The sequence below is a fragment of the Equus asinus genome, chromosome 6, assembly GCF_041296235.1.
Source record: "Equus asinus isolate D_3611 breed Donkey chromosome 6, EquAss-T2T_v2, whole genome shotgun sequence".
Classification (NCBI taxonomy): Eukaryota; Metazoa; Chordata; class Mammalia; order Perissodactyla; family Equidae; genus Equus; species Equus asinus.
In genome coordinates this window covers 93,319,867-93,346,744 of record NC_091795.1, presented here as the reverse complement: position 1 = coordinate 93,346,744, position 26,878 = coordinate 93,319,867, and the positions used below count along the sequence as shown (strand labels likewise).

At 47.9% G+C, this 26,878-nt stretch overlaps 1 protein-coding gene across 14 annotated transcripts in view; it reads left to right on the top strand.

Moving 5' to 3' along the window:
- The window catches only part of GREB1 (growth regulating estrogen receptor binding 1), a 141,125-nt gene that overhangs the window by 45,176 nt on the left and 69,071 nt on the right, over window positions 1–26,878 (top strand). For 6 of the 14 annotated variants that reach the window (XM_070512589.1, XM_070512593.1, XM_070512590.1 and 3 more), the window contains exons 2-4: window positions 19,138–19,318; window positions 23,791–23,910; window positions 26,358–26,534. In XM_070512589.1, the coding sequence (XP_070368690.1) occupies window positions 19,162–19,318; window positions 23,791–23,910; window positions 26,358–26,534 (454 nt within the window). In that variant the 5' untranslated portion in view covers window positions 19,138–19,161. Of the gene's footprint in view, window positions 1–6,153; window positions 6,423–19,137; window positions 19,319–23,790; window positions 23,911–26,357; window positions 26,535–26,878 lie in introns of those variants that run through there. The other 8 variants (XR_011504203.1, XR_011504204.1, XM_070512597.1 and 5 more) reach the window with 5 other exon arrangements.

The window sequence follows — 26,878 nt, the reverse complement described above, 5'->3', positions numbered from 1 at the left end:
CTGGAGAGTTCAGCAAAGATCAGATATTTTGGGCCCATTAATTCTCTGTTTTTCTTACTACTTGAAGGTTAACCTGCCTGTAGGAGCACTTCATCAAAAAACACTCTCTTGGTACTCATTTTGTACTAGATGCTGGGGAAACAGATTGGCAGCTGTGGAGAATTGGGGCTCCAGTCTGTGGGGTGGAGGGCGGTCCAAGAAAATTATGCTTGTGTCTAGCAAAATAAAAGACCTCAGCGTTCATGGCTTCCGTGATTGGGGTTTGCTCCCAAAGGGCAGAGCTCATAATGTCCTTCCTCTGAGCAGAAGCCACAAAGTGGTTATCTTTTTCTAAGCCTCTAGTTTTTGTTTTAAGGTTCACCACCAACTTTAGCAGTTAAAAAAAAAGTGCAGTAACTGGGTCATTCTGACCTAGAACCAACCAAAATACTTCTAATTACTGCAGCAGACGATGATGAATCATGCCTAAGCCAGGCAGCTGCCTTCTCATATGCCTTCAGAATCAGACACGCTGTGTCATCGCCTGTGAAACATTTGCTCGAGTGTGTGGGGTCTGTAGGAGGGGAGATGCAGAGCTTCCCAGCGTGGCATCTACCTGCTCGTCTGCGCTGATGCGGCCGAAAGGGCTCTCACGTCATCGGGGTTTAAGTTCTGTCATGGTAGGGCTGTGGCTTGTTCATGTTCATCGTGATGAGACCCATGAAAGCTACCCTTTTGTGAGCACCAATTATGTGCCAGGCAGTGTAAAAGGTGCTTTATGGTCCTGGTGTCATAACAACCTTATGATACAGGTATTATTATCCCCATTTTGCTGAGAAAACTGAGGCTCAGAAGTTGTCACTCATATACCCCATATATACCAGGCATCCAGTTGAGTGAATGAATGAATGGCAACACCAGGCGAATGAAGGGAAGGCAGAAGGAGAGAACGTGGCCGATATGGGCCTAAAGAGTTGGCCCCCAAATTAAGAAGCTTTGTATCTCCCAGTTACTCACTTTGACAATTTTTAAGCTCCAAATTCTAGTAGTGATGAGGCAGGGGAGAGGATTTCAATGTTGGCAAATAACACAAGACATGGATGCAGAATATGTTTGTGACCAGCAAAGAGATCGGCCTGACTAGTCCTCAAAGAAAGATGAATGGAAAAACACTAAGTGCCAGCCGCTGTGCTAAATACTACGTTATCTTATTTAATCCTCACAAAACCCCTTTGAAGTCAGCCTTGTTATCTCTGTTTATGGAAGAGGAAACTCCATAAAACTCCAGCGTTCTGGAGCCTGCCCAAGGTCACACAGCTAACAGGAGAGTGAGGGGTGGGGATGGGAACTTGGGCATCAGCTCGGCAGCGTCCCTGAAACTCGGCTGCTTTCCCGTAGACAAAAGCCGAGAAAGGAGATTTCATTGTTCATGTTTGGAATTTTATTTTGTATCTGATGGAGGGGAAAAAAAAGGATGATATGCAGATTTCTCTTATACTAACAAAACCTAATAACAGACTCGATCCCAGGAGGAGATTCTTGCTCAGTCAGTGTGGGGAGAAAGCCCAGTGGGAGGTGCAGGTTTGGGGGTAGCCAGAAATCATGCGCTGGGAGTGACCGGTGTGCAATTCGGTGGTGGTGACCAAATTTTCCAAACCAGAATCGGCACATCATGCCCTTTGTTGTATTTTTGTTTTTCAAGGATCAGAGGACCTCCTGAAAATGCAGTTTGCATGAGGAAATACAGTCATACAGTCAGTTCTGCTGTAACTTGGCATGCGTGTTCTTTAAAAAGACTGCCTCATGCAAAATGGCACAGTCAAAACCATAGGATTCATGGGAAAAATGGGGTTGGGGCACAGCACTCAAAACCTTATCAATGACACATTGAAAAAAACAAGATAAAAACCTAGTAAAAAAGGGAAGCACAGTTTTACGTATGCTGAATGGTAAAGAAATACATAAATACTGCAATAAATAGGAACTTTACCTTGAAGTGCGTGATAAAGGAAAAGAAGTTTTGCATGTGGAAGTGGGCTTCAGAAGGGTTGTGGCTTGTGAGTTATTGTGAAGTGGAGGAAGGAGGGCGATGTGGAATCTTATGGAAAGTTCTAACATCAGATATGGATGGGCGTGGTTCGTAACACATGCAGTGATCCGAGGTAGCTGGTAGATGTGTGTGTGTGCATGTGTGTGTGTGAGTGTGTGTGTGTTGTGTGTGTGTCTAAGCTGCTCAGTTTACCTGGGCACCATTTTTCTGCGTTCACCTTAGGGTTTCTTGCAGAGAGAAATCACTCCTAAGCACACACAAAATTCATAAAGTGTTTAAATTGTTCTGTAATATATCGATCCGTTGGTACAAATCTGTAGTTTAAAGACAAGTGTTATAGCAGACTGATTGTATATGGGAACAACATAACAGAATATCTAAAACTCTTATGTATCGAAATATGTGTGGCTTTCATACCCACAGCCTTTCCACTCAGCTCTCTAGTTTAGCCATGGGTCCCTAAAATAGAGTGGATGTTCGTGTCCCCACTTCCCAAATTTGTATGTTGAAACCTAACCCCCAAGGTGATGGTATTAGGAGGTGGGCCTTTTGGAGGTGACTAAGTCATGAGGGTGGAACCCTCAGGAATGGGATTAGTGCCCTTATGAAAGAGACCCCAGAGAGCTCCCTTGCCCCTTCCACCAGGTGAGGACACAGTGAGAAGTCCCGGGCTCTGAACCAGGAAGCGGGTCCTCAGCAGACACTGATGCTGACACTGGCTTCATCTTGGCCTCCTCAGCCTCCAGAACTGTGAGAAGTAAATATTTGTCGTTTAAGCCACCAGGCTATGGTATAGCAGCTTGAATGGACTAAGACAGTCCCTCAGCTCTAAAGCCAGAGGATGGACTGAGTCACCTCTGAGGGCTCCTCCTTTGTGATTTTTGAGTGTCTCAGTGAATGGGCTGGGTGACAAAGTGTAGCCTCCAATCTCTCTGAGGTTAGTCATTAGCGTTGTTTTTCCGAAACATTCTCTATGTGTCCCTGGCTTTTCTCTGGTTGCTTTAGTGTCTTTTCTTCTCCAGGGGGTTCTTTTCATGCTTCAGTCCTTCTTAAGTGCCAGGTGACCCTTGGATTTTCATGTGTGTTTGAGAATGAGAAAGTTGACTGGTAGCTTGGTGTCCACAGGTGGAGGGTGGGGACTGACAGGTATTGCTTTTTGGGTGTTAGGACAGAACCAGCTGGTATTCTGGAGCCTTCTGGATGCCAGACTAGATCTACATGAGCAGCCCTAGTTCTCTTCTTGATTCTAGTTAGTTGATTTGTGTGTTTTGCCCAGGGCCAATGCCTGAGCCCTGGTATTCCGCCTGTGGCCATAGGGTGGGAGCTGGAGGGGCCCAGAGCTCTCTATACTGTATTTCAAAGAAGTCTCCTGTTTTCAGTGCTGCTTCTCGCTCCCCCGACACACATGCCAGAGTCCTGAGTCTTTGGGTTTCTGTAGGGCCAGTCGTCCTCCTCTAAGTGCCCACCATACCGCAGTGCCCTTCACCGGCATCGGTCCTAAGTCCCCCCTCTAGTCTGGCTTCTGGAAATTTGTTAAATCTGAACAAAGGTCGAGGTGCTTAGGTCTGTTTAGGGAGGTCAGGGGCACCACACAGTAGAAGAGATGCTTGAACTGGGTTTTGAAGGATGAGTAGGAGTTCACATCACAAATGAGGGGTAAGGGCTTTCCAGGCAGATGGAACACAGAATGGACAAAGAACGGGAGGTGTGATAAGATGCGGAGTGAGTGGAAACTTTGAGCAGACAGCATTCAGCAGCTGTGGCAGTACAACCCCTCACAGTTTATACGAGTAAAACAGATCTAAGGTGATAGGAAAACTCTCAGGGGAAGATTTTGTAGAATCCAGGGCCTATTTATTTGTTAATGGTGGTTATCATGGTCTCTTGAACACTTTGTTGGACAGGTAGAGACTTTTCTGCTTTTTGAAGGACATCACTTCTAGCCTCTGTGGTCAGAAAGGAAAATAAAGGCACACATCACAGTCTCCAGTGCTGGCTGCTGGCATGGTGACTGTGTCTCTGCCTGTCCTATTTGATGGGGATGGGATTTGGCCAGGGGGAGAAAGCATTTGCTATGGACTAGAAGACAGGCATTTCTGGCAAGGAGCTGTGTTGGCATTGAGCATAGATTTGCAGATCCACATTCACAAGGGAGACTCACACCACAAACACCCCCAGGGAGCTGACATTGCTGCGAGCCTCTCCTCTTTAGGCATCTCCATGTTACTGTCACGTCAAAAGCCTATTTCGACAGTGATGGGAGAGTGTAGTCAGTTCAAGCGTATTATAATTGAGACGTAATGAAGGCAAATTCTTTTTTGCTAATTTTCTCCTCATGCTGATGACAACTTTTGTCAGTTAAAAAAGCAAATTATAGAAATGATTAAAGAAGCATAAAAAGATCTTGAATTATTTGACCTAGAGGTAACCACTGTAGACATTTTTTTCCAATCTTTTATGTATTTAGTTTATTTATTTACAGGTTGAAAGCTTAGTAATGATAATAATTGCTACTATTATTACGGCCTATATAGTAAATATTATCTATGTGTCATTCACTGTTCTAAGCACCCTATGTATATTAATTCATGGAATCCACAGAACAACCCCAAGAAACAGATACTTTGATCCCTTTTTCAGTTTGGGGAAACTAAGGCACATTAAGGTTGAGTAAGTTGTTCAATGTCTAACATCCAATAAGTCAGGATTCAAACCCAAGCCTGGGCCCAGAGCCCATCCTCTTAAAAACTCTGCTGCTTTCTCTCTCTCCCTCTTTCTCTCTATCTATACATAGTAAAATATCATATATATTATATTACGTATATGTATATATGTGTTTCTCTCTAGATATTTCTTTAACAATTTTAAAATCTTTTTCTTGCTGAAGTTTACATCCTGAGTATATCTGCATCGTTTAAGACCCCTCCATGCACGTAGCCTCCGTGCATGTGGATATTGGAGACTGCATGCAGCGTTCCTTTCTTTCTGTCTGGGCGTTTCTGTCGTGTCCAGTTTCCCGCCATTACAGACAGTGCTTGAGTGGCAGAAGGCGGCGGGCACTCCCTGTGCGGTCACCTCCTCTGCGGTCCCCAGGGGTCCTCCTCTGACCTGATTTGCTTCCCCACCAGGGAAGCCCTGGCTCCAGGGGTTTGCTTCAACTCCCGGAGCCTCACTCAAGCAGAGCCACCAGGGGGCGCTGCCCTGCTCTTGCTGTGGAGGTGTGGGGACCGGTGGGGTCTCCACCGGTCCTTGCTGGGGAGACACCGCTGAGTCGGGAAAGGAATAGGTCTGTGACATGGGGTTCTTCCTTCCACCCTGAGCCCCTGGTGCTTTTGGGGACTGGGTCTGGAGACAGCTGAGAACTCTGTCCACTGGGGCACCAACAGGAATAATCCAGCTCTTGGCCCTTGTCACAAAAGGTAGATGACACGGAAACCGCTGGGTCCTATCCTGTCATCTTTGCATGCAAATAAAAGACCCTGGCAAGAAAGTAAAAATCAAAGTTAAAGGTATTTATCACTATGACATGGGCTCCCATCATTTCTTTTCTGTCCTCTGTCAATTAGGATTTGAGTAGGACTCTCAGATTTGTAGGGTCATTGCCCAGGGATGTGTAGGAAGCTCTGGGCCTGAGCTGGTGTTGCCATGATTCCCACAGTGGCAGAAATGATGTAAATAAAAGAAGTTTAAGACCGTGCCTCTGCCTCCCAGGGGGGTTTTCCTGGTTGGGGTGAGCTTTGGTGTTCTGGAGGAGGCTTCTTCATGGGGCACGTGCTCCTGTGGGTCAACGCCACCCCTCTGGTCCTCTGGCCGTAGCCCTGGCTGCCCGTTTCCTGTGGCAAAGCCGGTGCTCTTCCCTGACCTTTCGTTCTCGGTGCGAGAATACGTGGTTCCACTCCAAGTACAAAACTTTCATGTTGTTTAAAAGGACTCGGTTTAACTGCTGGTGGTTCCACCGACAGATTGGTATGTACCTGCGTGGAGAGCACTCTGACCCAGCAAAAGACTTCAGTGCTAAGAAGACGGAAAACCGTGGCATCTGCTGTCTGACCCAGCAAGAGCCTGGGCAGATGGAGCTCCAGCACCTTGGACGGTCTGCTGCTGATTTTTTTCCCCTGGTTGTTGTTGTAGTCCCGAGAGCAGATACTGGTGTCGAAACCTTTGCCCTGGCTGGCCTGGCCGCCTCTGCTTCCCTGGGCAGAGGCCCAGGAACCCGGGTGTCAGGCTGACCCAGCCCTTGGCATGGTTCTCAGTAGCATTAAGGACTCCCTACACGATCAAAGCCACAGCCCTGGGAGGCGGGGAGCCTCTGCCAGCGCTCTCCCTTGCTGGGTTTAGCCTGCTCTGGGCTGGATGGTTTATGGGCTGCCTGAGATGACCAGCTTTTTGTAAGGTACGGTGCATTTGACTTTGAGAGCAGAGATCTTGGGGTGGGAGAGGGTTCGCTGGCTTTTCGCTGATTATAAAGATGGCATTGGCCTGTGTTAAGCAGGGTGACAGTGTCAAGGCATTCGCTTTTCGTAAGGTGCAGGGGAGCAATAAACCGAGTGAATCCGCTTAATGAATTACCTTATTTTTATCATTTGAAATGGTATCTGAAAGGGTTAGTTTTGCAGAAGGTAGACACAGGAGTAGTGGGGAGTATAGTCCTAATTGACGTGCTAAGGAGATGCCAGCACTTCTCGCATCCTGCCTGCTTGGTTCTAGGGAGTTTTTCAGTAGTTTCCTCTTCCCTGGCTTTATTGTGAAGATGCTCCCCTCCCATTCAGTTCTCACTGCAGCTGGAGGGGACACGGCTGCTTGCTCTGTAGCATTTGAGAGAGCTTGAGGGCTTCCTCGGAGGAAGCGCTGTCTGACACTGTGAACAGATGTCAGCCGCGGTGGCGAGGTTGGGCGGCGGCTGTGGGCAGGACCGTCTCAGCTGGAGGGAGGCAGATTAGACAGAAGTCAAGCCCTGAGCCGGCTTTTCTTCCTTAAACAACACCTGTGGCGTTTATGAGTTCCTCTGGGGAAAATCGGGGAAATCTACATCAGAATGCCGTTTCCTGCCGGGAGGACCGTCAAAGAGTTTATAGGCGACCATTCTGCAGTCTGAATGTGTTTATGGCCACATCGTATATTCCGGCCGACTATCCCTACACTACTGGAGCACCTCCATTCCCATCCTTCACTGGGGGCCCCTGCGCGCTGCTGGAGATTACAGAATGAGGCTGCAAACGCAGTCTTGGGAGCACTTTGCTTTTGTTAGTTTTGTTTTTTTGAAACTTTGGACTCACCACAAATAAGTTGCCATCCTTGTGTGTTGGCTGAAGGATTCTTAACTTTTGCTGGAGGGAGGTTGTCAGAGGAAGCTCAGATCTGAGCTAGAGTTTGGGGTAAGACTTTGGGTTGGGCTGTGTCACCCACTGTGGCTGGCCGGGGCAGCGTCGGTCACCTTCCTGTAAGGCCCTGAAAGGTCTGCAGGGATGCTGGGGGCGGCCATCTCCCCACAGGAGAGGCAGCCTCGGGTTGGAGGGTCTGAGGACTGCAGGTGTGTTTTGGATACGATTCAGGATGGAGGCAGATGGCGAAAGCAAGAGAGAGGCCTGGCAGGCAGCCTTGGAGAGGTTTCTGTCTCGTGGACTTGAACTCCAGCCTTCGACTCCAGAGCACAGCCTCTTTCTTCTCTGCCATGGTCACTTCTCCAGCCGAGGGTGAGAGGAGGACAAAGGCAAGGGGTAACAGACCATGCGAGGCTTTGTACAGAGGGGGCGCCACAGATGTTTGGGAGGGAACCACCAGCAAGCAGGGGGATGGCTGGAGGATCCGAGCGCCGCCCCCTGACGCCTGGACGGGACGCACAGCTGCCCCTGTTTTCTGCATTGCAAGGACAACACCGCTGACTTCCTCCTCTTTCTAAAGCCTGCAGTCATCCAGACTCCGTCCTCTGCTTCATCCTCCGCAGAGAGCGCGTCTTTCCTTGTGCCCTCTTTGAGGCGCAGCGTATGGCAGTCTTTGCCTGCAGGCCCCTCCTTAGGAAGCCTAGGTGACTTCTCTCAAATACCATCTAACCAGGCCTGTGTAATGTCCTTTCCTGGCTCTGCAGGGCTAATTCTAAACATGTTAGCAGGGCTCAGTCGGAACTGGCCCCTCGCCCCCCTTCTACCAGGCTCCCAGACGTCCGCCTTATGCTCCAGCCTCTGCAAGGACCTGTGTTCCCCAGTCGCACAAGGGTGTCTTCCCTGGGTCAGGCCTGGGAGCACTGTCCACCATCTGCCCGTTCTTTTCAGCTGCAGACCTATGTTCATCGTTCCAGATTCAGCTCTTCCAGGAGGCCCTCTGAGGTTGGCCTAAGACGGAAGCTTCCACTCCTTCCTCTGTTTCCTTTGAAGCTACCTTCTTGCCGAGATCCTGGCAAAGGACGATCCCCTGTATTTTGCGCTGTGTCGTTTACCTGCATGTCCTACCCACCTGTGAGTTTCTTCCGCTCAGGGCTCTGTCGATTTCACTTTCCCCCTTAGCTCCAAGTGGAAATGAAATATTTCTTCCATGTATCCAAATTTGATTATTTAAGCATTTAACTTTGTTTAAAGCAAAACCATGACTCTGGAGGAGGAAAGTTCTCTGTTTTTCAGAGGCATGGAACAGGCCAGAAGCTGTCAATCTGCGGCTTAGGACAGACCCACCCTTCTGAACTTGGTCCTGAGACCCTGAAGGCCTCCAGCTGTGTCTCTTCTTCGAGCCTGGGGTGGCCTGGGTGGAGGTCAAGCCTGGGATCATTAGCCGAGTCCACAGCCATTCCCCTGCCAGATTCTCTCTCTAAAAGAAACTGTCCCGGCTCCGGGGGGATGGAGAGAAGAGCGAGCTTGGTTGCTGCCTCCAGCGGTTCAAAGCCTGGAAGAGCTTTCTGGGGAAAATCCGGAGCCCATGGTTGTGCGAGCAAAGTACTGGGGGGATGGGGGTGGGCAGAAGAGGGAGCCATGAATTGGGCTTCAGTGTGAGCTGAAGGGAGAGCAGGCCCACGTGGGCCCCGCGAGCAGCAGTGTGTTCACGAGGACAGAGCAGACGTGCACATCTGGTCCTTCGATGCCCATAGGAGGGGCTCCCCTGACCCTGCTGGGAAGGGAAAACAGTAAGGTGTGTTCAGGTAATACCTGGGGCAGGGGCCACCAGCTAATGAGTTTTCTGGAACCGTAACAGCAATGGCATCCTGGGACCTAAATGAAAACCTCAGATATGTTTATGAGGCTTTAAGTTCAGCATCTGAATGCTTTCAGATGGGACCATGCTCCAGGTCTGTATAGTCCTCACTAAAACCTCAAACAGGTGGTTTCTCTCTTTCCCTCTCCCTCCTTTTAGGAATCATTTTCCAGGGGCCTGCAGTGTCCCAGGCACCATGGGAAGTAAAGAGGTGACTACAAAATTTCCTGCCATCAAGGAGCTTCAAGTCTTGAGAGCAAGGGGGATAAGAAACGTGGAAATGATATCTACTTGGATAGGCACGTTTCACTTGGAGTCCTAAAGGAAGCCAATTTATTCACAAGGCAGTACAATGAATCCACTGAAGTCAGGATCTCTGGTTAGCATCTAGAAATTAGAATTATGAGCACTTAATTCCAATTGTAGAGAGGAAACTAGAATTTATTAACATCTGTGTGCCAACCAACCTACATACGTTGGTTCATTTAGCCCTCACTACAACTCTGGACGGTGCTTCTTATCCTCATTTTACAAATGAGGAAATGGAGGTCCAGAGAGCTTAGGCAGCTTGCTCAAGGCCACACAGCTTGAAAGAAGCATAACCATGAATTAAGTCCCTGGTGGTCTTATTCCAAAGTACATGCCTTTTATCACTGTAACAGGCAGATTATGAACACTTTGCAAGGCCCATTTTTGAAAAATTGTTTGAAGTTGGTAAAGTCCAGCTTTACTGAGAGGTGTCTTATCTTGTAACTTAAAGGGACCTGCAAGGCCATCTCTGAGAGGCCTGCTGGTTTTGGTCTAGCTGGATGCAGGACTGAGAACCAAAGTGCTTATTCTCAGTGCACTGTGGGCCTCAGTCTCCCTACAGGGACTGAGCCAACAGTGCGTGCCCCTGGGCATTTCAAGGAAACCAGGTGTTTGTGACCCTGAATTAGCTGAGATCTCTGCGGGGAGGGGAAGAGCTGGATCTGGCGAGTGAGCAGCAGGGGGCCCGATGGCTTTATTTTTACGAGTACAATGAGGAGTGTGCAGCACCAGAGGTACGCAGAGCTGGGTGTTACCTTAGGAAGCGAGTTCTAGCCCGTTCCGGGAGCTCGGTCACTGCCGTTGACAAATCGGGGCCCTGGGCTCAGGCAGAGGCACCTCGTGGCTTGACTGAGAAAAGGCGAAGTGGAAGGTGCTCCGAAAGGAACAAGAGGAGAAGTGGCCCAGAGTCGAGCTGGGCACACGGCCCTCAGGTTCCCCAGCAAGTGTCTGTGCGCCTTTTAAGATAAATGGATTTGCTGCCTCTTGGGCAAATCTTTTGATAGTCTATTCTTAAAAAAAGAAAAGGGAAAAGGTCACTTCAAGGGGAGGCCAGAGCGAGAATGTTCTTTGGGCTGGCGTCCGGAGGCTCCTGCTGTAGTCTGCTGGGAAGGGCCAGTGCAGCTGATGGAGAGGCGGACGCTGTCCAGGCCCGGCCCGCCGCCTGCTCGTTTGTTCGGCCTGCCTCTGGAAGCCTCAGTGGGCTGCTCGCTCTCCTCCCTCGTGCAGACCCGTCTTCAGGAAGATTCTGAGAATGCTCTTGGTTCTCTTGGTCTGGCTAGAAATGCATCTTTTTCTTTCCTGAGGCTTTATTTTCTTGCACGGCAGCCCCCCTTTTTGGTAAAGCACCATTAAGACCCAGGACAATCCTTTTTCTAACCAAAAGTTTTAGCATGGCTGGACAAGGGGACATCATTAAAAAAAATGCAACAGCTTTAAAAAACGCTTCCTTTTCCGAAGTCACCATCTTCACTGAAAACGTAGGTTCACGTTATCGGACATTCTAAAATTGTCCCAAATGTGTGACTTTGGACAAATCCCTTAATCCCATTCTGCCTCAGTTTCCTAATGTGTCACATGAGAACCTCGCTACGTGTGCTTTCGGGCTGTGATGGAGAAGAAGTAAAATAACCAATGCAGACCTGAGAAGCATCTGCAGAAAGTGGCCCTAATAAATGGGAGCTGTGATTTTGATTTTTACTGAAGATGATCTTGGAGTTTACGCTTTCAAAGAATAATGAAGACAGTAAATGCTTTCAAATCCCAGATAGTCTCCTTGTCTGTAGAACGAAGATAACGCTTCTGTCACATTTGTGTGGAATCTAAGCAAATGTTGGTTTTCTTCTTCTTCCATTTGAACTCATATTCTCTCTCTGTCTCTCTCTATATATGGTTTATTGGTTTATAAGTTGCATATATGGACTGAAGTGTATACTATACTTTATTTCCATTATAGAACAAATACTGAAGAATAAAATGATTAGATAAAACAGACAAACAGAAGTTTTGATACTTTCTGTGCTCACTTTGGAGATCATGCTGGAAGGTACAAGTACTATGACAGGGACTTGAGGAGGTCTGTCATGTGTCTGCAAGTGCAGACAGAACCTCCTCCATGAATAACTGCAGGACTGTACGGGCTCCCAGAGTAACGATGAGAACGCTTACCCACGGGGAAGTCTGGTTTCGGTTGTGTGTCTCACGCTTAGTGAGGCTGACTTCCTAGCGTGGTCCTTTAGAAGTCTGGAGGAATGCCACAGCTTTCTGTAAAACTGCGAAATGTCTTGTCATTACTCGAAAGAGCACTCGAAGGTAATGATAATACAGATTTATAACCCTTCAGCTGAGCATGTCTGAGATTTTTATAGTCTGCAGTTTAAACTTCTTAACGCTACATTTCATGGAAGAGATTCTTCGGAGACGGGCTTTCAGCTCCAGATCAGGCACCAGCTGTGTGTCGTTAGACAGGTCTCCCAACCTCTCTGAGCCTTAGTTTCTTCCTCTATAAAATAAGGAGAAAAGTAGGGACAGAAATAATGACCAGATAGGATTGTTGCTAGGATTAAATTAGATGATGCTTGTGGAAATGCTTGCACGTGGCCTTCCTCTGCTGTTAGTCTCTGGTCCACCGTGACCTTCAGTTGCCGTTCTGCTGAGATTCTGTATGAAGTCTGTTCATTTTTATGCCTGCATTTCATTTATTTTGTAAACGTTACCTTCAGTTTTTAATAAATGTGAATATGAACATAGTCTAAAAAGTTATTATACTATTCTAATACATATACTACAATTCTAGGTAAGAAGTCATTTTCCCTCAGAATTTTGAGGACATTTCACTGTTGTGAAAATCCAAAGTATTCCGATTATTTTAATCTTTGGAGTGCACCCAGTTTTTCTTTCTGGAAGTTCTTGGGATCTTCCCTTTATTCCTGGTAATCTAAAATGTCATGGTGATGGGCCTGGCCATGTGTCCTTTTTCACTTATTGTGCTGGGCACTGGGTGGGTCCTTTAAATCCATAAGTTTATGTCCTTCAGTTCTGGAAATTTTTCTAGATTATTTCTTTGGGACTATCATTCCCTCCCTTTCCTTTCTCTCTTTTCCTGGAACTCCTATTGAACCCCATGGATTGATCTTCGAATTTTCTGATCTTTCCTCTCCTTTGTGTCATTATCTTCAACTCTGTCTTCCAGCCTTTCTACTAAACTTTAAATTTCTATTATCGTTTAAAGTTTTTAAGAGTTCATTCTTGTTTTCTGAATGTTTGCGTTTTCTTTTTTAAAGACTTTATGGTATTAGAGCAGTTTTAGGTTCGCAGCAAAATTGAGAGGAAGGAACAGAGAGTCCCCATGCACCCCTGCCCCCACATTCATGTTCTCTTTTTACAGCATTCTGTTCTTGCTTTGTGGATGCGTTTTCCTCTGAGGATATTGATCATGGTGGATGTTTTCCTTTGCAGCTTTTGTTTGCTCTCTTTTCTTTGTTTCTTTTGGTCTCAACCTGTTTCATTAAAGGGTTTCTCAAAAGCCTCTGTGAGGCTGACAGTCTTTGGGTGTCTGCTTGTTGTTCAGAGTCAGGCACAGAAAATTGCTGTATGTACCCATATGGCTGTTGACGGTGGACTTCCCAGGAGGTGATTGGATGTGGATCTGTGACATTGGGGGTACCTTCAGTTGTCAATATCTACCCATCCTCAAGCCTGAGTGTCAGCATTTTGGGGGAACCAAATAGGGAGAAGGAGCGTGAAGTGGGGCACTTCAGCCACCGTGTATAGACCTGGAGCCAGTTCCTGGTCTCAGTCCTGGGTCTCATGCCTGTTGTCAGCTGTGTCCCAGAGTCCACATTCTCCGAGGTTTATTTTTTCCTGAGTAAACCTCCAGCCTTCAGCAGAGATGAGAAGGGAGCTGCTGGGGGCCGGGGGAGGAGGAGGGAGAGGAAGCCCCCCACCCCTGGTCTTCAGCTCCCCTTTTCACTGTTGCCCCCGATGCCTGAACCCTTTCTGGCTTCTGTGGTGAGTTTGGACTGGTCTGCTTCTCAGGAGGCCGCTCCCTGTTGCAGGACTGGGCTTTAGTTCTTGCTCTCAAAGTCCAGCCCTGCTTCTCCTTCCACTTTGTGTCTTCTAAGTGTTGTTGGCATGTCTTGTCTGCTTTTACTTTCTCTCCTCTCTCTCTGTCTTTGTATGTCTGTACCTCTGTATTCCTCACTGTCTTCTTGGTGTGGTTTTAGAGGGAGTAGAGATAATGCGTGAATGCCATCTGTCCCCTTTCACTGGAAGCCTCTTCACCTTCCTTTGTCCCCTCTTGTAATAATCCTTGATCTTCCTTGAAGTTTCTGCCCTGCACTTATTCCAATGAACTTCAACTCAACCTAAAGATTCCTTCTCTTTCTGAGTCCTCTAAGTGACACAGCTTGACCTACGGGTGCCACGGGAAGAGAAGGGCATGGCCTGCATGTCACTCATCAGGGGTGTGCTGAGATAGCCCACCTTTGTGACTCTAGATTCCCCTGGGGTCAGTCTGCTTCATCTGGTCCAGGTCATAGGTGCTTCTGGGGTCACATGGACCAGTGGAGGTTAAGTGCTGGTTCTGGGCCGTGAGCTGACATAGAGCTGTGATTGAGGTAGAGGTGAAATACACCCACATCTGATTACCTCCCGTGAGGCCCACCAGCCATTCAACTGCACCCCCATGTGCAGAGCTTTCAAGCAACCTTTTGGCCTTCACTCTTAAAAACAAGCAGATATCCAAGGGTCCAGCTGAAACAGTGTCCCCGGGCCTCTTGCCCCAGGTCTTCCCTCCAAGTGTACCCCAGACATCCCTGTCCGATTGACTTGCCTAAGACATCACCTTTATCATCATAAATCCCTTGTTCTGAAGCTCCAGGGGCTACTGAAACAATGTCTAATTTTTACCCTTCATTTTGTTTTTATTCTGTCATGGTGCCATCTCGTAAACCACTTATCACTCGAGAGATGAGCTTATTTCCTTTTCCTAAAGCGTTTCTGTATTCATGGAGCTTTCATATCTTTGTGCTCTTCTGTCTCTTTCTCAAAGGCTAGTCCCAGTTTTTTTTTGCCAAAAATATCCTACCTTTCTTATTTGGCCCATTTTGAATACCAGCCCCTTTGGCTGCCCACGTTCTCACTGATTCCTCCCAACCCTGCTTATGTTGTAGCACTCATGGACCATAGCACTATTTGTCACTTATCATTTATGATCTGGAATTCTTATCTTTTCATGTAAGTGTTCAGATTTAGCTGGAAATTAATATCATGCCCTGATGACCAGCTGCTATGCTAGGCACTTTCACGCACTCTGTCTCTTTTAACTCTCTATGATGAACAAGCCGTTCTTCCAAGTGCCCATTTTACAGATGAGAATACCAAGGCCCAGTGAGTCACACCTCCTCTCTCTAGTCCACTCCAGCCAGGCCCTTGTGCATTACAGTGAATTCTGTGGTTTGGCTGTCATCTCTGTGTGACGGGCACTTCTTTGGATTCTGTAGTTGGAAGAGCATCATGCACCAGCTTTGGGAGAACTGGACCAGGCCCTGGAATGCAGGCAGTGGAGTATGATGCATCAGGGTGTGGAAGAAATCCCCACGGTTGGCACATCTGAAGTCTAGCAGTCTCTCGCAGCAGGAATCTAGCAAAGAGACAGTGCCTGGGGAGGGGGTGGTCATGGCCACCTGGAGAGAGCCCAGCCCAGGAGGCCTTTCACTGGGGTGGCCTTCATTCCACAAGGCATTTGGTAGGACTCAGCCTTTCGTGTTTGGCTCTGACCCAGGCTCTCCTCCCTCTGGCTCTTTAGTTCCCCATCTGACAAGTGCGAGATTCTGACATGGCAGAGAGCTCCAGCGGGGCCTCCCCCTCAGCTTGCTCTGCCCCCTGATCCCAAACCCTCCTTAGCTCGCAGGTGGTCTCGTCTGGCAGAGCACTGCTCTGTTAGTGGGAAGTTCCCACACCCCGCGATTGTGGTCCAATGGGACTAACAAAAGGGCCACAGTGTTTCCGGAAGGTTCTCAGTGCTCCCTCCCCATCTGTATTTACCAATATTACTTATTATGATTTCAAATGCATCATAAGATGGAGAGCAGGGTACATTTTCTCTCTCACCCTTTGCTTATAGACGTTAAAGCTTTGATGTTTGCTTGGGGTTGTAAAATAAAATGTCCAGTTTTCTTTTTGGTTGTCTTTTTTCTTTGTTTGTTTGTTTTTTGGTGAGGGAGATTGGTGCTGAGCTAAGACCTGTTGCCAATCTTCCTGGTTTGTTTTCTTTTTCCTCCCAGAGCCCCAGTGCATAGTTGTATCCTGGTTGTAAGTCCTTCTAGTTCTTCTGTGTGGGACGCCGCCACACATGGCTCGATAAGTGGTGTGTAGGTCTGTGCCCAGGATCCAAACCGGTGAACCCTGGGCCACCGAAGCAGAGTGCGTGAACTTAACCACTCGGCCACCAGGCTGGCCCCCTAATGTCTGTTTTTTTGAGTGTGAAAGTTTTCTATGCCATTGTCCCTTGTGTGTTTCTTCTCTCCGGCCGTGCTTCCACCTCTCCCTCCCCCTCCTTCCTCCCTCATCCCCAATTCTATTTCTTTTCTTTTAATAAGTGTTCCTTCAGGTTACCTATCATCTCCAAGACTTGCATTTGTCATCTTTAAATAGCTTCACAATAGCCCTCACCTGGCTGCCAAGTGTGATAATCAAGGGAGCATGCCCAGGGCCTTGCGCGCAGGGGCTGGACAATGAACGCTGGTTTTTTTTCTTCCTCTTTGTTGCCCTGTCCGTGTTAGGCCTTGATTTGCCTTAACCAGTGGAGTCCTCTGGGCTCAGGGTGCCCATCAGCTGTCAGGTGGGCTGAGTAGGACCTTGGGAAGGTAGGATCTGGATGCCCCGAGCCCTTTCTTTCAGTCCCCGAGCATGATTCTGCAGGGGCTCCATGTAAAATGGGCCGGACTTAGAGCTGCTTTCTGTGTGCGTGAAGCTCTGCAGACAAAGATCTATAGAAATAGGAGGCATTCGTGATGTTATTAATTGGCGGCAGCTTTAAACGGACCACCCTGAATTGAAAATAAGGCAAGTGTCCCCAGATGTGGCCGGTAACGCCTCATTCACCTACTGAAGGATGCAGCAGGTCAAGAAAAAAGGCCGATGAGAGGGCCTGGAGCCACTCTGACGGGCTATTCGGTGGCTCCCCCAGCTGACCTCTCTTTTTCAGGAGCACTTTCTTTTTGTTGCGGCTAATTCCTGAAGCAATCCTCCCAACAGCTCATTTCCCCAGGCTGTAAGCAGAGGCTGACCAAGGGGCCCTGCAGTCGGGAATTATTGCCACGAGCAGGAAGTGTTGAATGGTTTCCATTTACTTTTAGTTGGAAGAGGAAAGGCTGGACCTTCCTTACAATAGAGGCAGAAAATCAACGTGACTGCTTGGCCCATTTTATCTTCAGGAGGGAAACCAGAGCTCCTTGGGGCACCCACAGTCCCATCTTGAAATTGCTCTGCCAGGCAGAGCAAGGACAAGGGGACTTTCTTATGTACGTCTTAAGTCAAAGTGATGTGCGAGATCGTGCCGGCTGGTGAAGCCAGACTCACACTAGCGTGGCTGGGTGTACATCCCAGGAATGAAGCAGGAGACTACTGTCCTGTGGTCACGTCAGTGCTGGCATCTTGTGCTATTGTTTATGTCAAATATTACTTTGAAGATTAACAGTATAGTAGACAAGAAATATACCAGGATATAGAAGAATTGAAAAATCATCTTTCATCTCTTGAAGAGAATTTATACATCTTTTTTCTCATATTGATGGTATATTTGTGAAAATCCATCAAGTACCCATCAAAAAGAAACCCTTAAGAAATTTAAAAAGTAGAGTTTCTAAAGGACACAGTGATGATTATAATCTAATACAAATTAGAAATAAATATATAAGCCTAGCCCCGCTTCTCACCCAAATCTTGACTATTTAGAAATTAAACATACGCTCCCGGATAGTTAGAGGACCTAAGAGGGGATCAGAAGAGAGATCCTAAACTGTCTAAAGAGAAGTGGAAAGGAGAACACTTTACAGTAAAACTACGTGTCCTAGCAACGAGGTACCCTGAGGAAAATGTACAGCTGTAAATGTCTTCATTATTAAAGATGTAAGATGGAAAATAACAATGACAAGAAAGTAGTCATCTTAAGAAATTTGGTAAAAGTACAAGTTAAACCAAAAGGAAATAGGAAGAGGGAAATATAAACAAAAAGCTAAATTTAAAATGAAACAGAAACATTAGGAAGGAATATAAATTTAAATGCCGGTTCTTGGGAAGGACTAAGTATAGAGATTTAACCGCATGTATGATCCGAGAGAAATGTCTGCGCAAACCTCTGCCCCTTCACTCAATGGGAGATGATGCAGCCATTAAAACTGTCTTAAAAGCATTTGTAAGAGGATTGGGTGAAATGCTTATGTCAAGTGAAAAAGGCAGAATCAAAAATTGTATTCTAGAATGATTATGGCTATGTGGATAGGATCTCTTATCTCCCTCCTAACCCCGAGTTCTAAAGAGAATTAAGTCTGGAAAGAATCAAAATATCATGGTAGGAAGGAAGTCCCGACACAGGCTGCTACACAGAGGGACCTTGAAAACGTGATGCTCATGAAAAGAAGCCAGTCACAGCAGACCACACGCCGTGTGAGTCCATTAATATGACATTTCCAGAGGAGGCACAGCCACGGAGACAGCGAGTAAATTAGCAGTTGCCTAGGGCTGGAGGATTGAGGGGTTGGGGGGTAACGGCTAAAGGCTATGAGGTTTCTTTTTAGGGTGATGAAAATAGTCTAAAATCAATTGTGTGACGGTTGCACAGCAGTGAATATCCTAAAAACCCCTGAATTGTGTTAAGTGGGCGAACGGTACGGTGTGGTATGTGAATGCTATCTTCATCAAGCTGCTCCCCCCAAAAAATCACAAGGGTTATCTTGGGGGATGGAAATATTGGTGATTTTCCTCTTGTTTTTCCACCCTCTTTTGTAATTTCCAGATTTCCAGGTGTAATTCTGCGTTACTTGTATAATGGAAACAACAAAATAAAAATCACTTTAAAGGAGGAATGTTAATAATTGGGCTTTTAGCAGAAAAGGTAGTGATGGGGAGTCTGCGAGGCTGCCTCTGAGACGGTGAGGGGGCCCGAGTGCTGTGATCCTGAAACGTGGGGACTGGGCGTTGTGGGTCACTGCACTGTCAGCTGCCGGCACATACATAAAGTGGCCCTGGACTATTAGGCAGGGAATGTGAAATTCTCAAGGAAAATAGAGCATCCTTTCTCCGGGGTCTCTCAGAGGCAGGCTCACATCTCGGGGGGAAAAGCTGGGGTCTGTGAAACCTGAGGATGACTAAGCGCCAATTTCTAGTAAAATATTCTGAGAGGTGTCAGACTCTGCTGAGTGCTAAATTAGAGAAAGCTGTTACTTATATAACTTCCTGTAATTGCCCGGCACTAGCTGCGGCTAAGAGCCGCCTTCTCCTCCTCTTTGCGAGCGGGGGACACACGGCCCTCCCCTCCTCGCAGCGGGTCTACCTTCTACCTTTGGGCTTCACACTCAGCTCAGTCTTTTTCACTGAAACTGAAATGCTGTTTTAAACAGAAGACTCCATCGTCTCTTTTGAAGATGGGAAACTCTTACGCTGGACAGCTGAAGACGACGCGGTTCGAAGAGGTCTTGCACAGCTCTATCGAGGCCTCGCTGCGGTCCAGCAGCCTGGTGCCCAGGCCCATCTTCTCCCAGCTGTACCTGGAAGCTGAGCGGCAGCTCTCTGCTCTGGAAGGTAGGAGCTGCGTTTGTGCATTTCTTGTATTGATGTAGCTGATGTTAGCAACAGAACTTGAAACCTTTCCTCTGCTGTTCTGCTAGAAAATGTTGAGCCCAGCAGAAAAGAATTGTTAGAAGAAGAAAGTGGCACATACGTTCCTACTTAGCTAAAACTAAAATAAGTTTCAGCCATAAAGTTGCAAGGAATAAAATTATTCATTGGATTAACAGGAGAAAAGAATAGGGCCGAGTTTGACTCTTCTCAATTGGTTGTCACTTACCCTTATTAAAAGGTTTGACGTTTTCACTTGGATAAACATTTTTTTCTCTTTATCCCAGGATTCTTGACCATATCTTTGCAAAGTAGCCTAGGTAGTTTCTCCTTATGATAGCAGATACAAGAGCCCTCTAGAAACTTTTAAAAACCAAGAACAAACCCTTATGAATTTAACGTGTGCTAAGAATAAATAAATAAATAATCTTCAGGCATGAGGACAACTTTAAGGTTTACTTAATTATCCAGAGACATTAGAATGGTTGTATTTTTCGATCTTTAGTGTATATTTTTTATAGCTGTGTATTTTCATGAAGTTAAAGAGGCTATGCTTTAAAATAAAAATGAACTAATTAAGAAAGCGTGCGGTATGCCAGGTCCTGTGTTGGGGTGGTCACGATGTGAGTGAGTGTGTCAGTGTGAATGCGTGTGTGTGTGTGTTGGGGGTTGTGGGGATGACGGGCTGGAGAAAGTTGCACAGAAGGAAAAATGAGGCACGGGCGCTGTGTGATATCTGAGAGTTCCAGCAGAGAAGCGTTCCTGTGTCACTCTGTGAAATGTCCCTACAGAGTTAACCTTGCAAATCAGCTAAGAGCCAAAAAGAACTGGATCTGGGTCTAGAGAGAAACTAGATTGTGGTCAAAACCACGAAGTGGGAAACCCAAGAATTTTCTGGAATTCACATAGAAAGGACTGACGTTTTCTGGCATAGGAAGCCTTCCTGTGACACTGTGGGGAGATGAGAAATCCCTGGAGAATATGTCCTAGACTTTTGTGAAATATGTATTAAATGGTCATCCTTAACTTCTAACAGCACTGAAAGGCTTGGTGGGTCATGGTGAGTTAACGACAGTCATAATGATAAATAATTTAGTACCTTTGAATGGCACTTTGAAATCTGCTTTCACCTCCATCAGCTAAAGTAATTGAGTCTCATGATTTGGGAAGATGGAAGATTGGTTTGCTTGGAGTTTTGATGGATACCCATCTAGGGAGAGTGATCTCCATGGATTACCTTTCCTGTCCTCTACCTGGGAGGCTGCATCCCGAACATGCTGGTTTCTGAGGAGGCCCTCCCCTGCTGAGAGGGTGTGGGGTGCGCGGAGCTTTCCAGGGTAGCCCCATGCCTCCGGTGCCGAGTGCTGCAGGCTCCCTGCCAGCTGTTGGCCGCCATGTGCAGCCCTCGTGTTGGTATGAAAACCAGGGCAGGCCCTGCTGTGATTTTCCCATTTTCCAGACAGAATAGGGAAATCCTCTGAGATTTCGTTTTTCGAGTCGGGGGAGGAAGGATGAGGGGTTGGTGGAAGCGGGCGACTCTTAGCTTTGCTAAATGTCACCATAAACCAAGCACTCAGCTCGAGCCCCTGCTTTCTGCATCATAAAACTTGGTGCAGACGGCATGTACAGGCCACACCTTGTTTTGTCTGTCTGTCTCTGTGTCAGGATCTCTTATCTTATTGCTGTCCTTCCTCAGAAGATAACATGAAGGATGATTTTTATGACCAGGGAGCTGGTGTACTAAACACCCTCAGTCTGTTAACATTCTCCGTATCTGTGAGGGTGGTTCAGCAGGGCCTCATCACTTTGTTCTCTGAATTAGGGGTCTTGCCACCTCCTTCTAGGGGAAAAACCTTTTACGTGTTATTTATTTATTTATTTTTTAAAGAGAGACCAACCAAACCAAACAAATACCACCCAGCCTTTTGGGATAAGTGCTTATTAATTAAAGAAGTTGCAGGCAAATTCCTATGATCCCACCCACTCAGCATGTCCTACAGTTTCTTCTCATGGAAAGAAAACAGAATGTAGTGTAAACATTCAAATGAATGGCCTCATGCTCGTGGAGTGAGGTGCCGCACTAGGATCCCTGGATTCCTGCTTCAGCTCAGGGTCCTGAGCTGCCAGTCCAGCTGGGGTGTCCAGGGCCGTCGGAAAGCTCTGCTCCTGCCGGGGACCTTGGTAAACAGTCTGGTTTGGTCTGCTCCCAGCCGGTCCCATCAAAGGTCCTGGAATGTCTGATGTAGACCTTTGACCTTTAATCCTGCTTTCTTAGTGACTGGATTTTGAGCTCTTTCTTTGACTTTCTGAGGCTTAAGACCATCCTCTTTCTTTCTTTCGGAGGGTCTGAATTCCTGTTCTTTTCGGCTTAGCAGCCTAATGTGCAGACATTCCTGTGTGTGCCCTCACAGCTCCGAAGTCTCCGACTTTCTCTCCCCTTTCTCTCCACTTGTCGGTGTCTCTGCCGTCCGCTCCGGGCCTCTGGAGGACTGGCTCAGAGACTAGTCTTGATTTTGCAGCAGAGCCTTCCATGCCACCCACTCCGTAGGTGGCTAAAGGACAGTTTGAGCCCCCATGGGGACCTGTGCTGCATTGCTGGCACCTGGGTCTGGGCAACACCACTCCCCCGGGGGCCTGCACTGAATGGCAGGAAGGAAGCCTCTGAAGGCGCCTTTGGCGTTCGTCTGCCCTGCGCCCCACCCTTGTCTTCCCGGGTAATCTTTTTACAGTGTTCCCACCACCTCTGTGTTCTCTAGGCCCAGAAGGATGGAGAGACCAGGAATTCTTGCTTCATTTCTTGCTCTGACCTTCCCAAGGTCACCGACTGGCTCGAAATATTTAGTCTCCTGTCCCACAAACACCTTTAAAATAGTGGCCACTGTGAGGGTATGTTCCCAGTACCCCATACTGATTAAATCACATCTGGAATATTCTGTGCAACTCTGAGGGCCATATTTCCCCACTTGGACTGTCACAGCTCAAAGTGACTTTATATAACCACCTCATTTTAAAGATGCAGGATCTGACGCACAGAGGGGTTAAGTAACTTTCCTGGGGCCACATTAACAGTGGCAGACACAAATCCTACAACCTGAGATCTGTGAGTCCCTGTCCCATCTTTGTCCAGTGCACACGATTTGATCACTAACCTAAAACCACTCAACTCCCTGGTTGGAGGGACGGAGGGTGTCAGAGCCGAGAAAGATGGGAGTAGGAGAAATGGCGACAGAGAAGCCAGCACTAAGAGAGAAGACAGAAACAAAAGAAGAAACACCTGTCTCCTAGCCTTGTGTGTTTAAGGATGCTCATAATGACCCTAAACCATGAAGAAATCTGTATGGTCTTTATTTAACGACATTTAAAGATAGGCAGGTTGGGAAAGATTTTTACCAAAAGCGTCTGTTGAATAACTTCTTTTAACAGCCTTGAGAATTCACTTCTAGGAAATCCCCCCTTTCTCTAGCCATGCTGGGTAATAAGGTGTAGCTGTGTGTGCTCAGCTCGGTTGGGCAGATGTTTCTCGAGCACCACCCCTGTACGAGGCGTTTTGCTGGGTGCCTGGGTTACAGGGATGAGTAAGGGCAGAGGGCCTGCTCTCCAGGAGCTGAGCGTCTGTGGCTCATGACAAGAAACTCCTCTTACTGCTGTGACAGAACTCACAAACATGGAGCGGGGGATTTCCATGGTCAGTTCCTGGCTCTCCTGGCCAGTTCCACGTTTGCCATTACTCTTAAAATACAGTTTCACTTAATAAAAAGCTTTTATTAAGCCTGACCCTCTTCTAGAACATTCTGGAATGGTTTGTGTATGAGACAAATTTGGATGTGTTTGTATTTGTAGTAATTTATACATGCATGTAAATGAAAACATATAGTTTAACAGCTCTCTTCCACCATGTAAAGGCAGTTCACACTGTATTTTGTATTCTAAACTGAGCAGTGCAGTTGGTGGTGACAATGTCAGCTTGGGCATCAGACACGACTGGGAACATGGTGGTTGAAGAGCTGTGGGCCAATCATGGGGTCTCTCTGAGCCTCTGTTTCCTTATCTGTAAAATGGCCTATATATTCCACCATGGTCCCCCCACACAAATATTTTTGGAGTGCCTACTGTGTACAAGCTTCGTGCTCCGTCCTTATTAACCAATTATACATGTATTGCACCCTTGCGCTTGTGCAGACATGTAGAGCTGTGTGGATGGGAAGAGAAGTGAACCTGAATTTGAAGTCCCCAGGCCAGGCTTGGAGGCTGAGTCTGTGACCTTGGGGAACTCATCAACTGGAGTGAGTCTCAGCTTTCCTCTTGGGTAAAGAAGCTCCGGAGACAATGCCAGACTCACGGTGTGTTTGTGAGGACTGGTTAGTGGTTCAGAAGCTGAGACTTGCTGAGTATTTCCTTCTGCCTCCATTGCTGTCACTCCTCTCTCCCACTTGTAGGTGGCAGCCGAGTGGACAATGAGGAAGAGGAAGAAGAAGGAGAAGGGGCCCTGGAGCAGAACTGTCGCCCTAATCCCTACCAGATGCACCCTCCGCCCGAAGGGTGCTGCACCACAGATGGTGAGACCACCAGCTGGGCGGGGCCCCCGATGCCCGGAGACTGCGGCTCTGTGCTGCGGGAGTCCCCTTGCCTGTCCTGGGCCCCTAAGGTGTGAGCTGTGCCCACTGTCCCCAGCAGGTAGTGGCAGGCATGCCCTCCCCTACCAGGAGCATTGGCTGCATCACCCCAAGGGGCACACACGCTGAGGGCGCACAGCCCCTCAGCCACCCTTTGGACAGCCTCAACTTTACAAATGGATTTAGATCCCAGAGTTCATTTTTCTACATCGGTTGTTTGAAGACTAGAATATATTTTCTCAACTCAGATCTGCTGGTACTGCGTGTTTACCTCAGAATTGATTAGTAGGAATCGTCTTTCACCTCTATTGGTACTTTTCTGTTGAAAACGCAGCTACCTGTTGTCTCAGGAGCCCTGTGAAATCAGTGATGTTCTTCCCATTTGCTGCTGAGGAACCGAGGCTTGGAGATGCCGGCTGGGGTGGCAGCTTGGTCTAGAGATGCTAGCGTGTGCTCTGTGCTCAGAGACTTGCTCTGCCCCTCACTAGCCGGACAGCCTCCCGAGAGGTAGTAAGTTCATGTGTGCTGTCACCATACCAGTCAAGAGGTGTAACTAGTTAGTTATTTAGTCAGTTAATTAAAATAATTATTGAGCCCCTGCTCTGGAAATTTGGAGATAAAAGGTACAAGAATTCCCAGTTTAATGGAGCTATATAGGTAAGCAGACACTGCAGACGATGTAGAAAGTGCTATAGGGTGGGGTAGGCAAGCAGGGGTGCCCGGGAGCACAGGGAAGTTTCCTGCTGCAGGCAGAGAGCTTGGGGAAGGCTTCCTGGAGGAGGTGGTCCTTCATCTGAGTTTTGGAGAATTAGCAGGAGTTAGCGAGGAGACTGGGAGAGGGTTGGGGGAAGCTGGGACATTCCAGACAGAGGAACAGCATGTGCAAAGGCTTGGAGGGGTGAGATTGTAGCCCTCTGGGGAACTGCTAGCAGTTTATTTGGGTAAGGGTCTGCAATGCGCCTGGGCAGGGTGGGGAGAAGTGATCAGACAGCAGTGGTGGCCCCATGGGCCCTGTGTGGGGGCCCAGACCCAACCCTGTGCAGGATGGCCAACAGGGGCGGGGATCAGCCCTCACTGGGAGAGGGAAGCCAGCACAGTGGCTCTTCGTGAGGTAGGACTGCTAGTGTCCACGTGTTAAAAGGCCACCTAATTAAATAAGAGAACAGTAAACTCTCCAGTGGTCATCACCGTGATTTTCAAAGAATTTCCAAATAAATGGAGTGAATGCTCTGCCCACGGCCAACTTTTCCCAAGCTCTTCAGAAGGACGGGCTGGGTCGCAGACCTGCTGGGTGCTTGACCTCAACGTCTGGGAATTTGCTTAACTTCCCCAGGACGATGAGGGGAACCGCCCCTAGCCTGAGACTCAGGCCTGGCTCCGTCCTGGCTCGCCTCTCAGCAGCTTTGAGCAAGTGACCTCTCTGAGCATCGATCGCCACGTCTTTGCACTGGGGGCAGAAATCCTTCCCATCGGCGATCACAGGAGAGCTGTGCAGAGCGTGTCCTGGCCCCGTGCCGCACACGGTGGGCGCAGGAGCAGGCCTGTCCGCTCCCCGCCCCCCAGAATCCCCCCACCACCACCCCGGACTGAGGGACGGAGGGGAGAGCAGGAGACAGCGCGCTGTCCATGGTGAAGCGGGGGCATGGCGCTTTTCAAAGTGCTGTAGACTTTTGCAGGGAAGGCCTGGGCCATCAGGGTTCACGGCATCTCTCTTCATCTCAGTCAGTAACTAAAGATGGAGGCCTCGAAGTGGGTGGAGCTGAATGTGCTGTTGTCAAGAAAGACCCTGGAAGGGGCCCATCCAAATAAATCGCAGCTGTTTCCGTCTTCTCCCTTTCTTCCAGATATTTTTGGACACTTATTTTTTGAATAGGAAATATATTTAAAAGCTCTCAAATACAAAAAGTTTAAAGTGGCACAGAGTGGAAGTGTCTCTGCGCGGAAGAGTCTCCTGAGTGGCGGTCACCCAGCCCCTCCCCGGAGGCAGCCGGCGAGCAGCCCAGGGCCCCACCCTTTATTCTGGACATCAGCCTGTTCCTCATACCCGTAAAATGTAAAAATGGAAAATCACTCACAGTTTCTTATGGATTTATGTTGTATACATCTTAATCTACCACCATTTGTCTACAGTTTTTCCCTGTTAAGCTTCCTCTGTACATTAATGTGTATTACATGGTGACACTGGTAATCCTAAAAACTGTGCTAAGTGTCACGAATAACTATGGTGATAATTTTTTTCTCTCAGAATTAATTTTAAAGTCAGCTGCGTCCAGAGGTAAGGGTTGGTCCTGACAAGATCCAGAAGGTTCTCGTCCGCTTGCCCATATGGATCCTGGTTCTGCTGAAGCCCCTCGTGGGCAGCAGGTGTGAGCCCCGTCTGTTCCTCCTAGGGTTCTGTCAGGCCGGGAAGGACCTGCGTCTTGTCTCCATTTCCAACGAGCCCATCGACGTCCCTGCAGACTTCCTCCTCGTGGGGGCCAAGTCCCCCAGCCTGCCAGACCATCTTCTGGTGTGTGCCGTGGACAAAAGGTTCTTGCCGGATGATAACGGGCACAACGCTCTCCTTGGTAAGTTCCTCCTTTGCCCTTCTCTACGGCTCCGGCCACATGTGGGGCGGGGACACGGCAGGCCTTTGGTGGTCGGGAACGGGCCACCTTTAGGGTCTCTTCATCAGCATGTCACACTGCCCCATTGGTGACTCTCAGTGGACTATTTCTTTGTGGAATGAAATGCAAATGAGATTTATTTTAAAATATGACTACTTTCCTGTAGAGAGCTCATCATTTAGTTTTAAAGTTTTTGTACATGTATTTATCAAACCTTTCCTAAGTGCCTACCTGGATGAGGAATGACAAACCCTGTGCCAGACGCTCCCAGAAGCCATCAGACGTGAGGCAGAAGGAGAATAAGG